This window comes from Mus caroli, chromosome 10 (assembly GCF_900094665.2).
Source record: "Mus caroli chromosome 10, CAROLI_EIJ_v1.1, whole genome shotgun sequence".
NCBI classification, from domain to species: Eukaryota; Metazoa; Chordata; class Mammalia; order Rodentia; family Muridae; genus Mus; species Mus caroli.
Genome location: NC_034579.1, coordinates 80660657 through 80683066, shown reverse-complemented (window position 1 = coordinate 80683066; position 22410 = coordinate 80660657). Strand labels below are relative to the sequence as shown.

The window sequence follows — 22410 nt, the reverse complement described above, 5'->3', positions numbered from 1 at the left end:
GAGATAAGAAGCACATGGGTTCAAGATCATGTTTTTTTTTTTGTTTGGTTTGGTTTGGGGTTTTTTTTTTTTTTTTTTTTTTGTTTTTTTAAGACAGGTTTTCTCTATACAGTCCTGGCTGTCCTGGAACTCATTCTGTAGATCAGGCTGGTCTTGAACTCAAGAAATCCACCTGCCTCTGCCTCCCAAGTGCTGGGATTACAGGCGTGCGCCACCACTGCCCGGCCTCAAGATCACGTTTTAAGTGAGTTCTCACATATCGGTAGAGTGCTCACAGCTGCAGAATGACTTCCCTGGAGGACAACACAGACAGGCTAAGGAGAGTCTCTGTGCAGTGGAGAAGCCTAAACATCCATCCCTCAGTAGATCAGAGGCAACACCCAAGGACATGTCCGCTGTTCTGCAATGACAACCGCACTTGGCCTCTGACATCTCAAAACCCAGAATCCATTCCACCATGAGGAAAAACAACAAGCCGACCTAGGAGAGACATCCTACGGTGCTGTGCTATCCCAAAAGAGGACAGCAGAAAGCACAGGAGTCAGCTAACTGAGGGGTCTTGCCCAGTGCTGTGCCAACATGAAGAAACACCAGAGAGGGTATTCATGCCAGCATCAAATCTCTATGTGACAAGGCCCAGCAGGAACAGAATGTCAGCATTAAGGGAAGTGAACAGGCGGATAGTCGGTCTTACTGCAGCAGCTTTTCTAGATGCTAAGCTGTTAAAAAAAAATCTTAAAATGGGGGTGGGGGTGTCAGAGGTTGGTGGAGTTTGAATCTGAGCAGAAAAGTGGTCACCAGTCACTTAACAGGGAGAGAAGGGGATCAGCGGAAGGGCTCCATGGGTAAAGGCACCTGCTGCAGTTAGGTCTCAGGGCAAATGGCTAGCTGAGGTGCCTATCTATGTAACATATCAAAGTGGATGCCACCTGCCAGGGTCTCTAGCATCCCTCAGTCTCTACATGCCACAGGGCCATGGCTGGCATACCCTGCCCCCTGCCCTGAACTCTCCAGCCCAGATACCGGACATGGCTTCCCCCACATACCCAGGTCCTCTGGCCGCCACCATTTTGGCTAGGCCAGTCTCTCGGCCCAGGCCGCCCCTCTTGGTGGGTGGCTCCTTTCATCTCCCTCCTGTCCCCACATGGCCCAGCTCAGTCAGGCCATGTTTACTCTGGATTGTCTCAGATGTCCCTGCTTCTGCTCTGCTCTCCCTTTTCTCTACAATAAGCCTTCTCCTCCCCTATACCTAAGCACAGTCTCATCCTTCCTTTTTTATTTCTTTTTTTTTTCCATTCAGCTGTCAAGCTTGATGATATGAGTTCAATCTCCAGGACCACATGGTGGAAAGAGAGCACTGACTCCTGAAAGTCGTTCTCACCTCTGTGCATGGGAATGCACGTGTACACACACACACACACACACACACACCCAGAGCACACTGGCAAAGGTGTGAAATCAGGAGCCCTTCTAACATTACCATGCTTACTGGAAAACATGAAATGAAAATACATAAAGTTATCACTCAATTCTTGTATTTCTGTCTTCATGAAAAATTATTCTTTTTTGTAAAGACGTATTTATTTATTTATTTATTTATTATATGTAAATACACTGTAACTGTCTGTCTTTAGACACCCCAGAAGAGGGTGTCAGATCTCATTTCGGATGGTTGTAACCCACCATGTGGTTGCTGGGATTTGAACTCAGGACCTTCGGAAGAATAGTCAGTGCTCTTAACTGCTGAGCCATCTTTACAGCCCCCCAAAATTATTCTTGTTTTTAAAATTTTTTAAAGGTTTTTTTTTTTTTTAAGGAGTTGAGCTTTTTATACTGTCTTGCTGGAAAGAGGTTAAATTGCAAACCAACTGTCCTATGTGCATTCCAAACACAGATGCCTTCCCGGCCCTGTGTGCAGGAAGAACGGCACAGAACTCAACACTCCTTGGAAGAAGTGTTTAATCAGAGCAACAGAAAAATCTGCAGCTGTATAACTGGCTCTATCAATATGTCTGATGTTATTAGTATTATCATGATACTGTTATCAAAGTGACTAATAGATTCAATGGGATTTCAATAGTCTCCAATCTAGAGGCTTTTCAATGATTCTGCCTTCTAATTATAACAGCGCCAGACCAATCAGAGACCCTGTCTCAGGGGAAGTAGACAACACTCCTAAGGATGACACCCAAGGTTGCTTTCTGACTCCCACCTGTACACACACTTATACACACCCATGCACTTGCACACACACATGAACACTCATGCACACACATACACACAACTAGGTTCTAGGTTAAGAGTTACTTAGAAAGTTGGAATGGACTCAAAACTGCTTCTTCACCCTGCAGCCACTCACTACAGAGTTTCTGTACAAGGGCAGGGTCTGGGCATGAATGTGCAGGGCTGTCTACTCTTCAGACACCAAAGGGGTCAAAGGAAAAAGGAGGAAGGTCGCTGAGGCCTTACCCTGTGTTCGTTGATGAGAAGGTCCCGGGCAGCATTGAAGATGAGTGTGTGGAGGTGCTTGGAATAGAATACCAGGGTGTAATCATAATCAAAGCCGTATATTTCGATGTCTGACAGGCTCATCTCATTGTTCGAGAAAATGGCGTCTGGATTCAGCAAGTTGTTCATGATGGATGGAACCAATTCTAGGAGCAAAGAAAAGAGCCTGTCATCTCCTGGGATGGATGGGGTTGGGTGGCTTCTAAACAGAGGGGGCAGTGTGCACAGCCATATAACGTGCAGAACGGGCAGATCCAAGTCTAGGGATGCAGCTCAGTGGTACAGCACTTCAGAGGAGAGGAGGAGGAGGGAGGAGGAGGAAGAGAAAGGTAGGTTCATGGGGACAGAAAGGATGAGGAGGTGACTGTTACTGGGTCTAGAATTTCTTTCCAGGTGGTAGAAATATTCTCAATTAGATTGTGGTGATGGGCACAGCCGAATGCATTTCATGAATACACTAAGTCAATGGTGGGGCTCCTGGAGTCCTCATGGGAGTTCAGAGCAATCTCCATCACGTACATCAATGAGACTGTCGCAGAGAAAGCACATGTGCTGCAGTGTCTCAAGAGATCAACATTTCTAAATATATGTTGATTATGGATTTTATAAGTATACATCATGAAATTTAAATATGCCCCAGTAATCAGAAAAAGACAGGGAGAGAGAGAAACATTCTAACATTCAATGTACTGACTACCCATGTTTTCCATATATATCCTATAAGGCTGTCCTTACTGTACAAACAGGCTCCAGAGTTCATATTCAACCACAAGCTCACAGCACTGTAGACGCTGAGAAAATGACCTCAGGCTACTACATAAAACTTCAATATGTGTATTACATAAGTGTACCATAACCAGCCTGACATTTGACTCATTTAATGTCTTCGTACTTAATAACAGCACCTTTGTGGTGAACAGGTCACTTCCTTCAGCTGCCTTCTTAGGGGTGGGATCACCCCACCCAACATCGGAGTCCACCAGACATGAAAGCAGTTTGTACTGTACAGGTCTCTCTGTTTGAGGGATCGCTATCACATCATTTCTCTTCTTTCTTAAAGGGATTCCAAACATTCCTTGTACCTTACAATTTCCATGAGTTCAATGCAAGCTGCAAGGCAAGGGAGGACTGGGGCTCAGAGGCAGAGTGTGAGCTCAGCACCCCAGCACTGAAAACATACCCTTAAGATGAAATAGAGGCTGTCAGTGCTTTAGCTCTGCATTGTGTTGGAATATTTTCCTATATTGCCCCCCCCAATAATTCATCTTTAGCCATGGACTTTTAACAACATATGATTTTTAACAAGACTAAAGCCATGTCTACACCTGCTTCGGCTCTCACCACATCCAGACACGATAAAGATTGCCTGAACACCACAGACTCTGAAGACAGCATCCCCACAGCCACGTTGGTAGCTTCCACAGAATGAGAGAGAGACAGAGACAGAGAGAGACAGAGACACAGAGAGACAGGTGTTTGTATGTGTGAGTGTGCTGTTGTGTGTATGTAAACTGTGGGGGGTTGCTGAGGTGCATGTGGGGTGTGTGTGTGTGTATGTGTGTGCTGTGGTATGTGTGTGCTGTGGTGTGTGTGTGTGTGTGTGCACTGTGGTGTGTATGTGTGTGGGTGTGTACTGTGGTATGTGAGTGTGCCCCTGAACCACCCCCAATCAATCAATCAAATGTAAAACTGTAAGTATTTTTAAAAACAAAAACATAACTAAATAGAGCCAAGTCTGCTCATTATTTTTACTTCTTTTGACCATGACCTCAGTAATCACCAAGGAGCCATCTGAGTAATCAAGACATGCCAAGCTTATCGGTCACGTGACCAGACCCCTACCAGGGCAGAGTCCCAGCACAGCCCTGCAAGTTAGAGCCCTCGGGAAACCCATCAAAAGCTATAAAAACCTCACAGACCTGCAGTCAGTGCCAGATGGTTACCCCTGAGGTGTCTTCCCAAATACATCAAATTAAAATCCCACTTATACCCCACATGGTTCCAAGCCAGTGCTGGTGAAGGCGTGCGTGGGCACAATTTTGCTCACACTGACATTTCTACAAAACCCTCCCAACAAATGACACATTTTCATTAGTGTCCTTCATTAAAAACAACAAGGCCTTGGGTTACGGAGTGAGGGTGGCAGCAGCGGTTCTCTGTCTCATTCACAAGTGGCATAGCTCTGAGGACAGTAAATAGACTAAGAAGAAAACGAGAGGCAGACAGCTCACAAGAACTCACTCCGCGGGGAGAAGCCAGCACTGCCCAGTCCTTAGGGTATGATCCCAAAGACCCCTGCTATGTGACAGGGCCTCTGTAGGTGATACTATTTCCTGAGTATGACAGATTCACCCAGATGACGTAGGTGAAGCCGGATGGCTTATGGTGTGCCCAAAAGCTCCCCTTTCACAAATGACCTTTGTGTGGGACGCTCCAACAGCTTGCTTTAGTTTAGGCTTATATTTAGAAAAAGCGCTGGCAAGAAAGCCCTCTGCCTTCTCACAGCCCAAGCCAGTGTCCTGCAGCCCTGCAGAAAAAGGCAGTGCATGAGAAACACCCCACAGGTCAGCCTGGTAGGGCCGCCCAAGGTTCCCCAGGGCTGGTCATCAACAGGCGGTCCATCACATGAGGGTCACCACCTCCACGCCTGGCTGCGTCACATGCTGTCTTCAACACAGGCACAGGGGGACACATCAGAAGCCAGAAGGGACCTCAGCTCCTCTCTAATGTAACATCACGAACAGACTGCCTCTACCAGTCAGTCACCCATGAACTAACTGCAGAGGTAGACACGGGAGGGGTGTAATGGAGAAAGTGAGTTTCTTTTGCACACAACAGAGACAGCAAGAGGTACAACTGGTGCAGGGAAGTGGAACTCTGAGCGCCACAAGCCACAGTGAGCTGGAGGCTGTGTCCCCAGTATATAATATGGGGTGCTGGGAAACCCCAGTACACTAGGTGGCTTCTGGTTCTCTATCTGCTAATCCCACAAAGCACTGGGATGTGTACCAAACAGCATACGATAAATAATCCCAGCAACTACAGGAACCAGGTGCAGGGGCTCCAGTTCGGCCAGCCTGGGCTACACAGTGGCCTAACCCTGTGGTGGCACACACCTTTAATCCCAGCACTTGGGAGGCAGAGGCAGTTGGATTTCTGAGTTTGAGGCCAGCCTGGTCTACAAAGTGAGTTCCAGGGATATACAGAGAAACCCTGTCTCAAAAAGACAAAAACCAAAAAAACCAAAAAACAAAAACAAAACAACAACAACAAAAAAGCTGTAGGCATTTGGTTTTGATTTGGGCTTGTGGTTTTTTACTGTTTTAAGATGAAATAACCCGGGCAACAAAATTTACCACCTTAATTTTTTGTTGTTCTATTTTGTTTTTTATTGTTATTGCTTTGTTTGATTTTGTTTAGGGGTTGTTTGTTGTTTTGAGACAGGATTTCTCTGTGCAGCCCTGGCTGTCCTGGAACTTACTCTATAGACCAGGCTGGCCCCAAACTCACAGAGCTCTGCCTGCCTCTGCCTCCTAAGTGCTGAGATTAAAGGCGTGCACCACCACTGCCCAGCCATCCTAATTATTTTGAAGTGTAGTTCAGTGGCTCACCCTCTGGGGTCCCAGACCTCTGGCTTAGAACACTCCCATGCCACACTCCCTAGGTAACACCCCACTGCACACCCACCCCCAGCGGTAACACTGATGCGCGTCACCAAGAGGCTGGCTGTTCTTCAGCGTCCCACACAAGCAGGGTCACCCAGCACCTGCCCTACACATAATGACCTCCACTCATCCATGATGACAAACCCACCAGGTCCTCCCCCTCCTCTTTCTTATTGTTACATTTACCTAACAGTGTCCATATGGAGGTCAGAGAATGACCTGTGGAAGTCGGTTCTTCTACCATCAGGTCACCAGGCTCAGCAACATACACACCTTGACCCACCGAGCCATCTCACCAACCCTAATTTATACACTGTGACAAACTTCCATACTGCTTTTCTCAGCAGCTGTACATTCTTCTGATTTGCTTTTTTTAAGATTCCCCTCAGAATATCATTCATTAACTCAATTCTATCTTTACCACCGACAGGAAAAGAAAATGAACAGAGGCAAAATTTAGGTTGAGTCTGGTATCTTCCCTCTAGTCAAGCGACTATTTTAAACTGCATGAAGATCTGAGCTTGAAAAGTACAACTTTGGTCAACCTTGCTTGTTCGTCTACGTATTCGTATTTGCTAAGTAACTCTCCATTAATAAAAAGCCTCCAGTCAGGCAGGGTTACCAGTGTCAGTCACAGAGCAAATGTGGGAAGAGCGCCAAATAGAAATCCATGGCCTGGGTTCTGTCAAGGGATTTCCTCACATATTCAAAGGCAAGGTGACTGTCATTCAGCTCTTGGGCAGGCAGCCTGGAGAGTCATAAGAGTTAACAAAGTGGGTACTATGGAGACATCTCAGAGCAGGAAGACTGAGGCCAGCACTCATGGGAAAAGCTGGTGCAGGTGTATGGGTGTTTGAAATCTCAGCACTATATGCAGAGAGAGGGAGAATCCCTGAAACCCATGACTAGTCTACCTGAACCGATGTGTCTCAGGTTCAGTGAGAGACCCTATCTCAACACTTAAGGTAAGGTAGATCTAGGTCAAGGAAGACACTGAATGTTGACCTCTGACCTCTGCATGCAAGCACATGCATACATGTCTTGCACCCAAACAAGTACATGTAATGAGAGAGAGAGAGAGAGAGGAAGAGAGAGAGAGAGAGAGAGAGAAAGTTTCTTCCTATCAGGAAGTCTCTTGCCATTATTCCAGAAGCCAGACAGAAAGGTAAGTTTGACAAGAGGGTCCCATGGCTGCCAGGGAAAAGCAAGCAATGTTTGTGGACTCCGGCTCTTCGTGCTCAGCCAGTGTGGTTTCGACATCTCAGACCTGTGCCTGACCAGTTGGCCTCTCTTTCCAAGCACAGGGGACAGGGTAGGGTGAGGGATTACTAATCTCCTCCGCCTTTCCCCTCCCATTCCTGGTTCTAGCCAGCTTTGCTCAGCAGGCCCTGAGGAACTACAAATGGCACCCATCACTTTGAAGGCAGCACAGATGTGACAGAGAAGCCTCAAGATAAAGAAGCCAGGAAGGCCAGTCCATCCCAGGGAGGCGGCCTGACCTTGGCATAAGTGAAAACTGAACTTTGAGTAGAGCCATCTGGAAGAACAGCTGACCAGGGCCTCCCATTCTTCCACTGCCAGCACTGTGAGGAACTTGTCCCACTGAGTGGTGTGGCCCCATGAGGCCTCAGTGTGATTCCCTTCCTGACTCCAGGGGGCAAGTGCCCAACGCCAGCCCAACACCGTGGAGTGTCTGGGGCAGGCACAGAATATCCCCTGCTGGGTGCATTTCTGGTTCTATTTGGTAATTTCAAGGAAGAACCAATTTTTTTCTTCCAACTTTGGGCCTAGAGAAGATAATTCTGGAGGGACAAGGGATTCTTACCTGAAGGCTGGCAAGAGCAAGGTGGGACGCAGGAGGAACCACTCAGGGACAGCTCCTCGATGCCTGGACCGTGACATGCTTAGAGCAAGCATCTCTGACATTCCAATAGCACGAGCCTATAAAATGGCTTCTCTTGATTGATTTTATTTCTGTGGTGCCAGGAATCCAACCCGCCCAGGGCTTCGTGCCCAGAGGCAAGCACTGGAACTCAGCTTCTTTCACAAACACTTCTTTTTTGCACTTCAGCTAAGTCACCTTACGGTTTTAGTTGCTTTTCAAGGACATTTCAGCTGCCCGAAAGTCTGTCTGCAGGAAAGTCTATTATTTTGCTCTGCATTAAATAAAGGTATTCCCCAACCTCTTAAAGTTGTCCTTCAGACCTGCTTCAATGGGACATGTGGTCTACAGTCTGTGTCTCCACCATACACTGTTGAGCCTGTGCCAAAGTCTGCCTTTCCATGTATGCTTCATGGAAGAATCTCAAGGAAGGTTTTCTCACACAACATACACCATGTAAAACAGAGTTTTTTTAAAAATTTAAATCTTAAAAAGACATAATTATGAATAGAACATAACTTTCTGAATAACAAATTTTTAAAAATCCAAACAATATGTTGAAAAGGAAAGTATTGACAGATTTACAAAGTAGGGGCATATAGATAAAAAAAAATTTTCAAAAACAAAAATATCCTTAATATCCTTAATAAATTTTAAAGTCTATGAAAAGGAAATTAAATAGCTAATTAACAAATGTTCAACCACCCTGAGTGTTAAAAAAGGGGGGGAGGGGCTGGAGAGATGGCTCAGCGGTTAAGAGCACTAACTGTTCTTCCAGAAGTCCTGAGTTCAATTCCCAGCAACCACATGGTGGCTCACAACCATCTGTAATGGGGCTCACATACATTAAATAAATAAATAAATCTTTTTTTTTTAAAGTAAATAAAACCATTTGGACACCACACACTGATCTGTGCTGATTTCATATACATAGTTTTCTATGGGAAGCAAGTGATCCTTGGCAAAGAGATCAAGATAAGACTCCATTTTCCTCCTGTCTGCATCTAGGGCATTCTTGTTGCTAGTGCTGTCTGCTTTTGGTAAGGATGGAGTGAAAAACTAGGGCTAGGGCTGGGCGGGGCTGGGGCTTTGCACTTTCCTCTGGGCAGTTTCAGAACAGAAAAGAGCATTTTGCAAACTTTCTGGAAGGTAGCTAGCCATCAGCACCAGAAGGATCACTGTCTTTGACACACTCTCTCACTTTCCAGGATATCTACGCTAGGGAAACATTCAGCTACGGATAAAGATATGTACACAAAGATACTGTTACGGTGCTTTCAGTAAAGCAAACACTGGGGGAGACAGGCTCATGCAAGACTTCTGAGCTCAGGATCCCAAGGCGTATCACTAAGAAGGCAGTACCTACCAACAGGGGGCTGGCGCACGCTGGACAGCTCTCCAGTTCCACTTGACAGAAGCCACAATCCCAGAAACACTATGATGACACTCTCTCCTGGCATAAAGTTATGATTTAACTTTATTTATGAATGTATATAAATTACTCAGTTATGCCAGGCGTGCTGCTGCATGTTTGTAATTCCAGCACTGGGGAGGCTCAGGATGATCAAGGGTTCCAGACTAGCCTGGACTATATGAGAGAGCCTGTCTCAAAATGTCAAGGGCTGAGAATATAACTCTTGGGTGGAGGGCTTGCCTAGCATCAAGGGGTGACCTCGGGTTTGATCTCAGCTCCACAAATAAAACAAAATTATTCAGGGCTTTTGTTTTTTGTTTTTTGTCATATGCTAGATTTAAGTTCTTTTCTCAGGGAGGCAGAAAAAGAATATATAAATACAAAAAGCCTTGCAGAAGAAACAGGGCTTTTTCCTAGTGCATTTAACAGTTACAAAAAGCAGACGGAGCCTCTTATTTTCCCAATACAGGAGCCAGCTCCCTGGATCTCCACAGTGCTCAAAGCGCCAGCTCTTAGTGATCACGTGCACTTACCCTCTGCATGAGGTACGTGTAAAACAGCCCCAGACTGGGCTCTAGCAACTATGCTCAATCATAGAGGGGGACAGAGGGATGACACAGATTGCTCACTCAGGGCACATATTCTATGGTATGCACTGTGTACTGGCTTGAGTGTAACTGTCCCCATAGGCTCATATGCTTGAATACTTAGTCTCCAATGGGTGGCAGTAACTGAAGAGGTTTAGTGGAGAAAGCATGAAGCTGGAGGTGGCTGCGAGACTTAAAGGCTTCACGCCACTTCCGGTTCGCTCTCTCTACTTGGATCTTGGGGTTGGGATGTGACCCCTCGGCTTCTTGCTTCTGTTGTCAGGCCTCTGCCATGCCTCCCCTCTAGGACAGATCCTTACCACTCTAAGCCAGAACAAACTCTTTTCTCTTTAAGTTGCCTTGGCCATGGTATTTTATCACAGTAACAGAAAAGTAATTAAAGCACAATATATTTCTAAGATTTTATTCTTTCATTTTTAATTTTTGGGACATGGATTGGAACTCACTGTGTGGATCAGACTAGTCTCAAACTCAGAGATCCACCTGTCTCTGCCTCCAAAGTGCTGAGATTAAAGGTATGAACCACTGTGATGGTTTGTATATGCTTGGCCCAGGGAGTGGCACTATTAGGAGGTGTGGCCCTGTTGGAGTAGCTGTGTCACTGTGGAAGTGGGCTTAAGACCCTCATCCTAGCTACGTGGAACTCAGTCTTCCACTAGCAGCCTTCAGATAAAGATGTAGAATTCTCAGCTCCTTCTGCACCATGCCTGCCTGGATGCTGCCCTGTTCCCACCTTGATGATAATGGACTGAATCTCTGAACCTGTAAGCCAGCCCCAATTAAATGTTGTCCTTATAAGAGTTGCCTTGGTCTTGGAGTCTGTTCACAGCAGTAAAAACCCTAACTAAGACACCCACCCCCTAGTCCAAAATATGTTTCTATATTCATAAGTCAACAAAAGATTTAAGATACAGATGTTCCTTGGCTTTCAGGATAATACCCTAGAACCCATAGCAAGTTTAAAATATTATCGTTGAAAATGCCTTTGGCCAGTCAGAAGAGTGCCTTGTTGGTAGGACACATTCAAAAGCACTTGGAAGGTTCATACAGTTTGAATCCATCCCCAGCATTGAGGGCTGGGAACATTTCATAGATTTTACCTAAAGGAAGCTACATCTCAACCTAGGCTACTCCCCAGTGTAGCCTGAGAACACTTAGGTTAGATTCCAACTAGAAAGATCACAACCCAACAGGGCACACTGTAGAGAATGGCTTGTGTAGCCCAAACTCACTGCTACAGGTTGTTCCTCTCGTCATCACTTCCTGAGCATCTCAACCCTTCTAAGCAATGACCCTTTGACAGAACCAAAGCATGTACCCTCCAGCTTCTTCCAGGACACTGCCCAACAGCTGCAGTTGCTGACTAAAGGCAAAACAGACGCATGGTCCCTCCCTCATCTTGGCCTGGGGACCTGCCTCAAGACAAGCGAAATGGGCCAGGCTCCTTTCTTTACCTCTGCTTTGATGTCATAGCTTTACTGAGGTACAAATTGTGTGCAAGGAGCTGCATATCCAACCTAGAAGTCCAAAAAATCAAAGAGTGTTCCTCCCAACCCTGCAGCCCCCCTTCCCTCTGCCCCTGCTGTTCTGGGTTCAGATTCCTATGCTCACCTCCAGAACTTTCTGCAAATGAGATCATCCGATGAGGCATGTTTTTCATAACCTGGTTTTCCTACTTGCAAACCTAACAGGATGTTAGCACCTACAGGCTTCCTATTTGTCAGCACAGTAGAGGGGACACAGCAAGAGTTATTAGTTAGAAAGCCCAGGCTGTCAGTGGGTGGAGGAAATCTGCATGTCTATCTATCGCTGTCCAGGGACACAAAGGACTGGCTCTTCCATGGGGACAGACAATGCAGCTGTCATTAACATGGCTTCTAATAATCGAAAGAGAAACTTTCGCCTTTCCAGCAGGATCATCTCCAGCAATCCATGACAAATAGAATTACTCATCTAAAAAACATTGCTAACGCACATGACATTTATACTACTCCCACTGGAAGTTAAAATTGTACCTTATTACTCTGTATTAACTATAACTCCCACTGCTCCACAGAAACCCATCACACTTCCTCAGGTTCCGGAAATAAAAGCACACACAACTGCACGGAGATGAGATTAAATATAATAATGGCTCGATGGCAATCTAATCTTAAGGTAAGTCATTTGATAGAAAAATAAAGCTAACTGCTCAAGAGAAAAGCGCATTTAGCTTCAAGGGGCAAAGTTTCTTAGAAGGAAACCGAACCAAAGATACCCAAAGATGAAACACTCTTGCACGTAGGGTACTGAGACAGAAAAGGACATTGGTGCCTTTCCATAGTCCACACACTGGGGAACCTCACAGTCAGGGTCTCAATTAACACAAGAATTCTAAAGGCAAATTTCCGATCTGATCTGCAGAGGACCCAAAAGCAGGGCAGGAGGTTTTTCAGCCAGCAAACCACTGAGTGTAGGCAAAAGCCAAGCACACAGTAGGTTCTTTGTAAACTTGTGCCCATTCTTTTTCTTATTCATTTCAGAGTCTTTTTTCCTTCAGTCAGTGGTTACTTGACACAATCTAGGAATTGTCTCATCTGAAGCATCCCCCTGATCTTTCAGAGACTTCAATTTATGTCAAACAGGGACTTGTGGTTTCAACACAGAAAAGAATTTCAATGATAGCCAGAGCTTGAGCTTTTAATGGAGGCATTTTAATACAGACTTTATGCCTCCACTCTGGTGGCTCTCAAATTACTTCCTGAAAGGTCCTCACAAAGAGGGGGGGAGAGAGCAGAGCTGCACTGCAAACAGTGAACATGCCCGGGTGGGCCCTACTGTAACTGCAAGGTCCTTGGACGTGGAAATGGAAGCCAGGCAGGACCACGTGTCCACGAAATGAGGAGGTGCAAGGAGACTTCAATGAGCTATTTCCAATTTTGAAAATGAAAGGGGGTACAAAGAACACCAGAAGCTGGAAGGGCAAAGATGAATTCTTGCCAGCAGCTTGGCCTCAGCCCAGGGATCTGCTCCAGAGCTATCAGGGCACAAATGTATACCCTGCAACTCGCAGGCTGTGATTGCAAATGCATGCCCTGCAACCTGCAGGCTATGACTGGGGGCAAGAGTCAGACAGAGACTGGCGGCTGCCTTGGCTCTCTTCACCCTCGCATACAGTGGCATTTCCCAGAGGCTTCATGAAGTCTGTACTCCAAGTGACTGAGCGCAGAATCAACCAGAGAACCCAGGACTCCTCTAGTAATCTGCATATCACAGAAATTTGCAAAACTATAAAACCATGCTGATCCCCTAAGCATTTTTATTTTGGAAAATCTTTTTGTTTGTTTGTTTGTTTAATAAAAATAAGCCATGCTTGGCTGGGTGGTGATAGCACACACCTTTCATCCCAGCCCTCAGGAGGCAGAGGCAGGTGGATCTCTGAGCTAGAAGCCAGCCTGGTCTATAGAGTGAATTCCTAGACAGCCAGGCCTACACAGAGAAACCCTCGCCCCCAAGTAAATAAATAAATAAATAAATAAATAAGCCATTTATGTTAACAGGTAACTATTATTACATTAAACAAATCGCTACGTACATTTTTTACAACCTCTCCATTTTAATTTCAATGCACCAACAAATATAATTCTATATAAAGTTTCCAGGATCTTTAAGAAGTTTTGTGGGCTGAGTCCTGGGGGCTCACAGAGACCAAACCACCAACCAAAGAGCATGCATGAGTTGGACCTAGGCCTCTGCACATATTTAACATCTGTGCAGCTTGATCTTCATGTGAGTCCCCTAACAACTGGAGTAGGGGCTGTCTCTGACTCTACTGACTGAACGTGGATCCCCTTCCCCTAGCTGGACTGCCTTGTCTGGCCTCAGTGGGAGAGGACGTGCTTAGTCCTGCTGCAACTTGATATGCCAAGGTGCACTGGTACCCATGGGGGGGGGGTGCTTCCCCTTCTCTAAGGAGAGGGGGAGGAGTATGTGAGGGTGAGACTGGGAGGGGAGAGGAGGGGCTTAATTGGGATGTAAAGCGAATAAATAAATAAGAGGTTTGGGGGGTTATGATGCAAAGTCCTTAGCCCAAGACCTCAACTATATAATGCCAACTATGTACTGAACCCCTTAAAAAACTATTCTCTGAAGAAATCTAAGTTTATAAAAAGTTCTAAAGACAAAACAGAAAAGAGCTGTCTTAGCTATACCTATCTCGCCTACTATTTTAAAGTAACTACCTCACTAATGATAATCACAAGAATTTGCTAAGGGGCTGGAGAGACAACTCAGTGGTTACAGGCACCAGCTGCTCTTGCAGAGGGGCAGGATTCTGTTCCCAGCGCCCACATGGCAGCTCATAGGCATCTACAGGACATCAGATGCTTTCTCTCGGCTGTCACCAGGCACACACGTAAAGCATATACACACAGGCAGGCAAACACTGAGACACATAAAATAAAAATGCATCTTTTTAAAGCATACTTCTTGCTAAATCAGTGAGTCCAAAATGGGTAAAAGTGATACACTCTGCTATTAAATGAGCTGCTCGTATATATTCAAAAAAAGCAAAGACAAAAATGGGGCTGGAGAGATGGCTCAGTAGTTAGAGCAACGAGCTACTTCTCATCCAGTGGACTCAGGTTCAAGCTCTAGCACCCACATGAAGGCTCACAACCATCTACAGCTTACGGCATCTGATACTCTCTTCCGGCCAAGATGCTGACATTGCAAGCATGAGTCCACACCTGGCTTTATACAGATCTAGGTACCACATCACAACACAAGTAATAACTAAGCCACAGCCTCAGCCCTGTACCCAGGTTTTACATCAATATCTGATCAATTCACTTAGCACGAAACACTTCCTCAAAACCACGATAAGGGCTGGAGAGATGGCTCATCAGCACTGATTGCTCTTCCAAAGGTCCTGAGTTCAAATCCCAGCAACCACATGGTGGCTTACAACCATCCGTAATGAGATCTGACACCCTCTTCTGGGGTGTCTGAAGATAGCTACAGTGTACTTACATATAACAACAAATAAATCTTTAAAAAAAAAAAAAAAAAAAAACACGATAAACTAAAAAGCTGGGCTAGTGAGACAGCTCAGCAGGTAAAGGCGCTTGTTGCCTAAGTCTGACAACATGAGTTCAACCACCCAAAACCACATAAAGGCAGGTGAGAACCAACTCCCAAAGATCATCCTTTGACCTCCACACAATAAATATAAAGTCTTGGGGGAAAAAAGTCACCTAAAGTGAAGAAACAACTCACTAACTAGGAAGCTTTCCTATAAAGCCCAGTCTCAACCAGCTATCCTCTCCCAACCCCCTCTGTACTAGCTGTACCATACTGTGCAGGAGTTGACTTAATAAAATAGGACCACAGGCTTCCAGATACAATCTGGTGTGTAGAAGACACACTGAAGGAAACAGTTCTTTAACCAACCAACATATGCTTTCAACGTGGGAAATTATAAAGCTGTCAGAAAAGTTTTTTTCTCTTCCCTTCCCTTCTCTATGACATATACAGTCAGTTCAGAAAGGACAGTGTGATTTTGCTGACCATGCATGAGGGCAGAAGGACTGCAGCCAACATTGACCTCCAAGGGCATCTTAGCTTACCAGCTGCTTACCCCAAAGAGAGCCAGGCACTTCCCTCCACTATGAAGCGGGCAGAGTGCACCACTCCCTGCAGCCAGGACCAAGAGAGATGGACAAACTAGACCATACACCAAACTGTCCCAGAGATGACACCTGAATGTCATTGTCTTTTTTAAAGCAGCCATATACACAAGAATAGCTTTGTGATTCAGCTATTCAAAAGTTAGTAGCTTTAAAGGCAAGCAGATGCCAAGTGGGGCTATCAACAAAGAGTCCCAAGACTGTCAATGTCCACCCCATCTAACAAAGGGAAGGGTTGAAAGTTACAATGTAGGATGTTTGTCCAAGTCCTTTCCTTATCACTACTAATGGTGTCTACGACCAGAGAACTATCAACACTGTCCACCTAAAATAAAGGGCCATTTCTAAAGAACAGATTGTGCTACTTGTAAGATGCCAAGAAAGGTACAAACACAATAGAAAAAAAGCCCACATCCTACCATCCAGCCAAGAAATAAAAGCCCTCTCTTCAGCCAGCCCTCTCCAGCCTCACCCCTATGCAACACCTCCCCTCACTTTGGTTTATCATCCCTGAGTCACCCCTGACTTCTGCCTCCAAGCAGACACCTCAACTGCAGCATTACTGTGCTTAAAAATCACCTTTAATTAGCATCTATCTATAATCTGTGCCCAACGTGTGCTGGGAAAAGCTTGTGATCCCAACACTTAGGGTGCTAGGGCAGGAGAATCATGAGATTGAGCTTATGCTACGGAAAAACCAAACAACAACAACAACAACTCAACCTGTGCCAAGAACCTTGCCTGGATAAAATAAAGAGACCTCTGTCTGTCTCTCTGTCTTTCTCTCTCCCCCTCCCCCTCCCTCCCTCCCTTCCTCCCTTGTGTCTTGTGTGTGTGTCTCTGTGTGTGTGAGAGAGAGATATGTGTCTCAGCTGAACTCAGAGCTCACTGATACAGTTCCTCGTCTCGCCTTTACAGTGGGTTTAGGGGGCCCTGTTCCCCTGCTTACATGACAAGCTCTTTACCCACTGAATCATCTCTCCAACTGAATGATTCATCCATAGCCTGACTTTTGCTGCTGAGGACCAAGATTCTCTGAAACCACTGTGAAGTTAGCTGAATGAGCTACCATTTAATACGTGGAATTGGGGTTGGGAATGTGGCTCAGTCGATAGCATGCACAAAGCTCCAAGCTCAAGCTCAGCACCCATAAAAACCAGCCATCAAGGAACTATTGTGATCCCAGCACAAAAAGGAGACAGGAAGATCAGGAGCTCAAGGTCATTCTAGGTTGCACCGAGAGTTCGAGACCAGCCAAGGCTAGAAAAAAACCCAAAGAAAACCAAACAAAAAAATATCTGGAGTTAATTTGTTTTCTTTCACTGAGGAATGCATCCTGAGAAGTGTAGAGAAGAAGACAAAATAGTAAGGGAGATTAAATGGTAATTTTGATACCAGCCTTTGAAGACAAAAACAAACAAACAAACAAACAAACAAACAAAAAACATTAAAATTTAAAAATCAGTATTTCTCAACCTTGGTAGTGCTGGCTCATTTAAGAAGCCTTTCTACGAGTTGGGTGTGGTGGCACACGCCTTTGATCCCAGCACTTGGGAGGCAGAGACAGGTGGATTTCTGAGTTTGAGGCCAGCCTGGTCTACAAAGTGAGTTCCAGGACAGCCAGAGCTATACAGAGAAACCCTGTCTTGGGAAAAAAAAAAAAAAAAAAGCCTTTCTACAAACATTGCTGGGCTGGAGATCTTACAATACTTACATAACATATACAGAGCCCTGGGTTGTGGGTTGGATCCCCAATACCAACAACCCAGGTAGGTACAATTAAGTCTCTATGCTGAGCTGTGTCAGTGTGTATCATCCAGGATATGAGTCTTTTTACATGTTTGGAATAACAGAAAACCAAACCAACATTGGGATATGATTCAGGAAACCAATGGGAATCACACATAAAACGGCTTGTGAGTGTACAATTGCCAAGTGTAATTTAATAGCGCAAACAAGCCTATTTACCTAAGGACACAGTACAAAGATTCTGCAGGCTCTTAAATGGACTCCTGCCTCCATATCCTGCCATTCTCAAGTGCAGAAGGGAGCGCACTTCCGGTTGGACTACGAAGAATCAGCCACTATTAGTAACATGAATTCGAACTAAAAAATTATTAGAAATTCCAAAATACAGAACCCCGAAATAGGGTTATTAACACAAAACACAGGGCTTCAAGGTCAAATTTATCCAGGAAGCAAGATACTGACATCCTTTCTCTTGGAGACGCATGACTTTCAAAGCTAGTACTGAAAAGCCTAGCTATAAAGAAAGAAAAGAAAAGAAAAGAAAAGAAAAGAAAAGAAAAGAAAAGAAGAGAAAAGAAAAGAAGAGAAAAGAAGAGAAAAGAAGAAAGAAAACCTTTCATGTGGATTTATTTTTCCCCTAGCTCCATCTCTCAGAAGACTGTGGAACAGTCTGAGCAATGTGAGTCTAACTTGACAATTACTGAAGAGCATCTCTCTAACCTACTGCAGCCCCTTGAGGAACGCATGTGTGCCATAACTTACTGAGGAACACATTATGTATAGTGAGAATTAATTATCTTTGTGTCCAATGCTGACTTTGTACCTATTCTGCTGGCAACAATATTCCCTGCTAAGTACCTAAGCAGTGTGTGTGTGTGTGTGTGTGTGTGTGTGTGTGTATGTACAGTATATGCCTACATGCACTCGTTTGTGTGTGCATGCCCAATGTGCACTGGTGCAGAGGCCAGAGGAGAGTATCAGATGTCCTCTACCATTCTGCCTTACTGCCTGCAGACAGCATCTCTCACTGAACCCACAGCTTGCTGGGCTTTTTTGTTTGTTCATTTGGGTTTTTGTTTGGTTTTGTTTTTATTTGTTTGGTTGGTTGGTTTTGTTTTGTTTTGTAAGCCTGTCTGTCCAGCAAGCCCCAGTAATCCTCTGGTCTCCCCACCTGCTAGCTGGTGGCTCAGGGAGGCGCCCCTGAGCCTTTTATGTGGGTTCTGGGATCTAAAACTCAGACCCTATGCTTGCAGGAAGTTCTCTTCCTTACTGAATCACATTCCCAGTCCTCACAAATACCTAATTTCTGATGGACTATCAACTTCTTTCAGCCCTGAACTTTGAATAAACCCTTCCACATCCCTGAATAAAGTCTGTGGCACTCTACAGTAACTCAGAGTTTACCTTCTTCCACTATGACCTCACCAAAGGGGCATGAATTCTAATGAGCCCAGCTAGAGCAGATTAGCTCCTTTAAAAAGAAAGTGAGGAAGAGGGAGAAGAGGGAAGGAGGGAAGGAGGGAGAGAGGGAGGGAGGGAGGGAGGGAGGGAGGGGCTCAGAACAGAAGCCGACTGCAGGCTTTACAGAAACTATAAGTTTCTCTGTATATCCAAAGCCGACTTGAAATTTTTGTTTTTTTTAATAAATTTCAATTAAAATGGAGAGAAACAAGGACTGAGGAAGAGCGTATTATAACAAAATCTAAAAATCACACCCCTTGCCTGGCAGGCATTTCAAGGGCTAGGCCTGAAACCACTGTCGTGATTACAGGGATCAAGTGACCAGGAAATAAGATTCTTCTGTCAGAATCAAACAGTAGGAAAGTAAAACCATTTTATCCTGAGGGGATTACTGGGGGAGAGGGAAGGGGTGTGTGGCAGACTTCTGTGTGCTCACGAGTATACACACACATAGACACAGCCAGTCATCGATGCAGCCCCTATCCCTCTTCCAGACTCCACATCCCTGTCAGGCGGCTCCACAGTCTGGCACAGGCAGGCACCTCAGCCCAGAGTCACACTTGAGGATCAACAACCTTAACACCCTCTGCTGGAGACTTAATGCCTGCTCACATGGGCACAGACATCAGCTGGAAGAGGGTAGAGAAGATGAGGACTCAAATGAGACAAAAAAGGCAAAGCACATCATGAGCCAAGCCTGCAGTGAGGGGACCTGCATACACCATGTACCTGCATAAGTAACAACATCTGCAGGAGATGGGCTCAGGCTAAAAAAAAAAAAATGCTATGTTAGGGCCAGGTACAGTGGTGCAGGACTTTAATCTTAGAACCAGAAAGATATCTGTGAGTTCCAGGCTAGCCTGGTCTACAAAGCAGAGTTCCAGGACAGCTGGGGCTCTACAGAAAGACCCTGTCTCAAAAACTAAAAAATAAAAATAAAAAAGGAGAAGGAGGAAGAAAAGAAAGAGGAGAAAGAAGAGGAGGAAGAGAAGAAGGAGGAGGAGAAGAAAAAGAAGGAGGAGGAGGAGAAAGAGGAAAAAGAGGAAGAGGAAGAGGAAGAGGAGGAGGAAGAAACACCAAGCCATGTTATCTATCCCCTTACTGCAACTAAGGGCCAGAGAGGAAGAGACTCAGCTTTTCATGCTCCAGACTTAGCACCCCAAACCGACACTCCCCAGGACTGATCTCTGTCTACAACCCAATACTGCTTTATTCCCAGAGACTAACTGGGAGGGGGGCAATACTGCTTTATTCCAGAGACTAACTGGGAGGGGTGGGGGGGGGACTCATTACACCATACCAAAACTCTACCAAGTCAGTAATACCCCCATTTTCTGTATGGGTAAACAAACTTCAGGACCTCTCTAATTCTCACAGGCCACAAGAAGTAACCCTGTCCAAAATATCAAGATAGAAGAAATTTTACCTCTAGTTTCTTCTAGAGATGCAATTACCCTTCAACCTTTGGAGACTGGCTTCCCCCCCACCCACACACTCCACAGTGTAACTCCCTAAAATATACAATTTTTTTGTATGTTAGATGAATGGTACTTTTCTTTTTATTGTTAAGTATTGTTCTATAGTAGATACATACTAAAACAGAGTCATTTAACCATAGTTCACTCCTCAAGAGGACATGTGTGGATTGTCCCAATCCCACAGCCAAATGGGTTTAAATATTGTATAGGGGTTTCTGTATTTTATTCTCTCCATACATGTCAGTAAAGTTTTTAACCAAAAATACAGAATAGCTTGGCGTAGTGGCACACGCCTTTAATCCCAGGACTCCAGGAGAGAGACAGGAGATCTCTCTGAGTTCGAGGCCACCCAGGTCTACAGAGTGAGTCCAGGACTACACAGAAAAATCCTGTCTTAAAAAACAAAAAACAAAAAACAAAACAACAACATCAAAAAAAAAAAAAAAAAAAGACAGGAGTAGTGAGTCGTTCGTGTCTATAACTCCAGCACTTGAAAGACTGAGGCAGGAGGATTGCTTCAAGTTTAAGGTTACCTTAAAACCCTGTCTCAAAAAGACCAAAAAGAAAGAGGAAAAAAAGCAAGAGAGAAGAGCTGACAGGGCCCTGACAGGACACACGTTTGCCTGGCATGGTGGTTCCCACCCGCACCCACCTAGAAGGATAGAACACACGGGAGACTCCTGACTTTAAGGCCTGGAATACACAACCCATCTCAAAACACTTGCCTGGCCAAAACCAATAAGCCACTCTTTCAAAGAAGTCTCCATTGCTTACAACTCTGAATGTGTTGTGAAGATATTCCAAGTGGGTTTTGTTTCACTTGAACAGGCATGTGGCCAAAGATGCAAGTGGAAATCCTACAAAATGTTCCCTCACCGACCCTCTTCCACGTGTAGCACCCTCCCCAAACCACCCCCCTCCCCAAATCACTATTAAATCCCGAGTGTCCTCCGATAGCTTCAGTGTCTGCGCTTCACTGGCCCTTTACTCCAGGTTCCAAACGTTTGACTGCAAGGAGCACAAAGCAACACACAGGACAATGGATTCCCGACCCTGAGTCAAAACCAGTTTTTGCTTAGGCCCCTTGCTCGCCCTTCCGGTCTACATAATGGACATGACGCCCTCCTCCGGAGGTTATGGGAGACTCAGAGTCGACATCAATACCTGACACTATTATAATCTGGTTCCTCTTTCCATTCCTTCTCGGATTCCCTAACCGCCCAGCCAAGCTCATTCTCAGTTCACCTGACTACAAGTATTCCTCTTTTCCTCGCAGAGAGCCGTGGATAACCAGACCACCCTCCCCTTTCAAACAGAACATTTTATCTACTCCACCCTGCAAAAGGGAGACCGGCTCAACCTCCTGACCCAGTCGCCTGCGCTGGAGCCTGTCTAGGACAGCGCGGCAGCAAGCTGGGCTGCTACTATCATTCCCAGGGTGAATGACACCTAACGGTGTTTGGGAGAATGTCTTCCTACGGACGCCCTTGGAACCCTCGCAGCGGCCCGGAGTACTTCCGATATACACTCCACATTTAACAATCCCCAGGTATGAAATAGCTTCCCCGGCGGGGGAAAGCCAAAAAAGAGTAGCAAAGTTTTAGAGTCGCCTTCCCCGCGGGGGCCGCGCGACAGAGGTAGGGTGCGGGGGGACCCGAGAGGTCCTCGAGTGGGCGGCGCAAGCTGGGACGCGCACTCACCGTCCGTGCTCCTCTTCGCCTCGTGGTAGCGCGCCCACAGGTAGCTTTTCATGTCCACGGCAGCCGGGGCAGCCGGGGCAGTGCACAGGCGCCGAGCGCAGCCTGCGCGCGGTCGTTCTCGAGCCACAGCCCCGCCGCAGCTCCGCAGCCCTGCTGCCGCCCTCGCCCCGGCCCCACGGGCCGCCGCTGCCACCGTGGCCATGCTGCCTCTAAGCTGCCGAGGCACGGATGACCAGCGTCGCGAGGCTCCGGGACGCACGCCGGCAGTTCCTACGTCTG

General features: G+C 45.8%; 1 protein-coding gene across 1 annotated transcript in view; it reads right to left on the bottom strand.

Moving 5' to 3' along the window:
- The window catches only part of Nt5dc3 (5'-nucleotidase domain containing 3), a 52034-nt gene extending 29624 nt beyond the window's left edge, over nucleotides 1-22410 (bottom strand). The window contains exons 1-2 of the mRNA XM_021174524.2: nucleotides 22132-22410; nucleotides 2470-2654 (exon numbers count right to left, since the gene is read on the bottom strand). Coding sequence (XP_021030183.1) covers nucleotides 2470-2654; nucleotides 22132-22333 — 387 coding nt within the window. The 5' untranslated portion in view covers nucleotides 22334-22410. The remainder of the gene's footprint in view (nucleotides 1-2469; nucleotides 2655-22131) is intronic.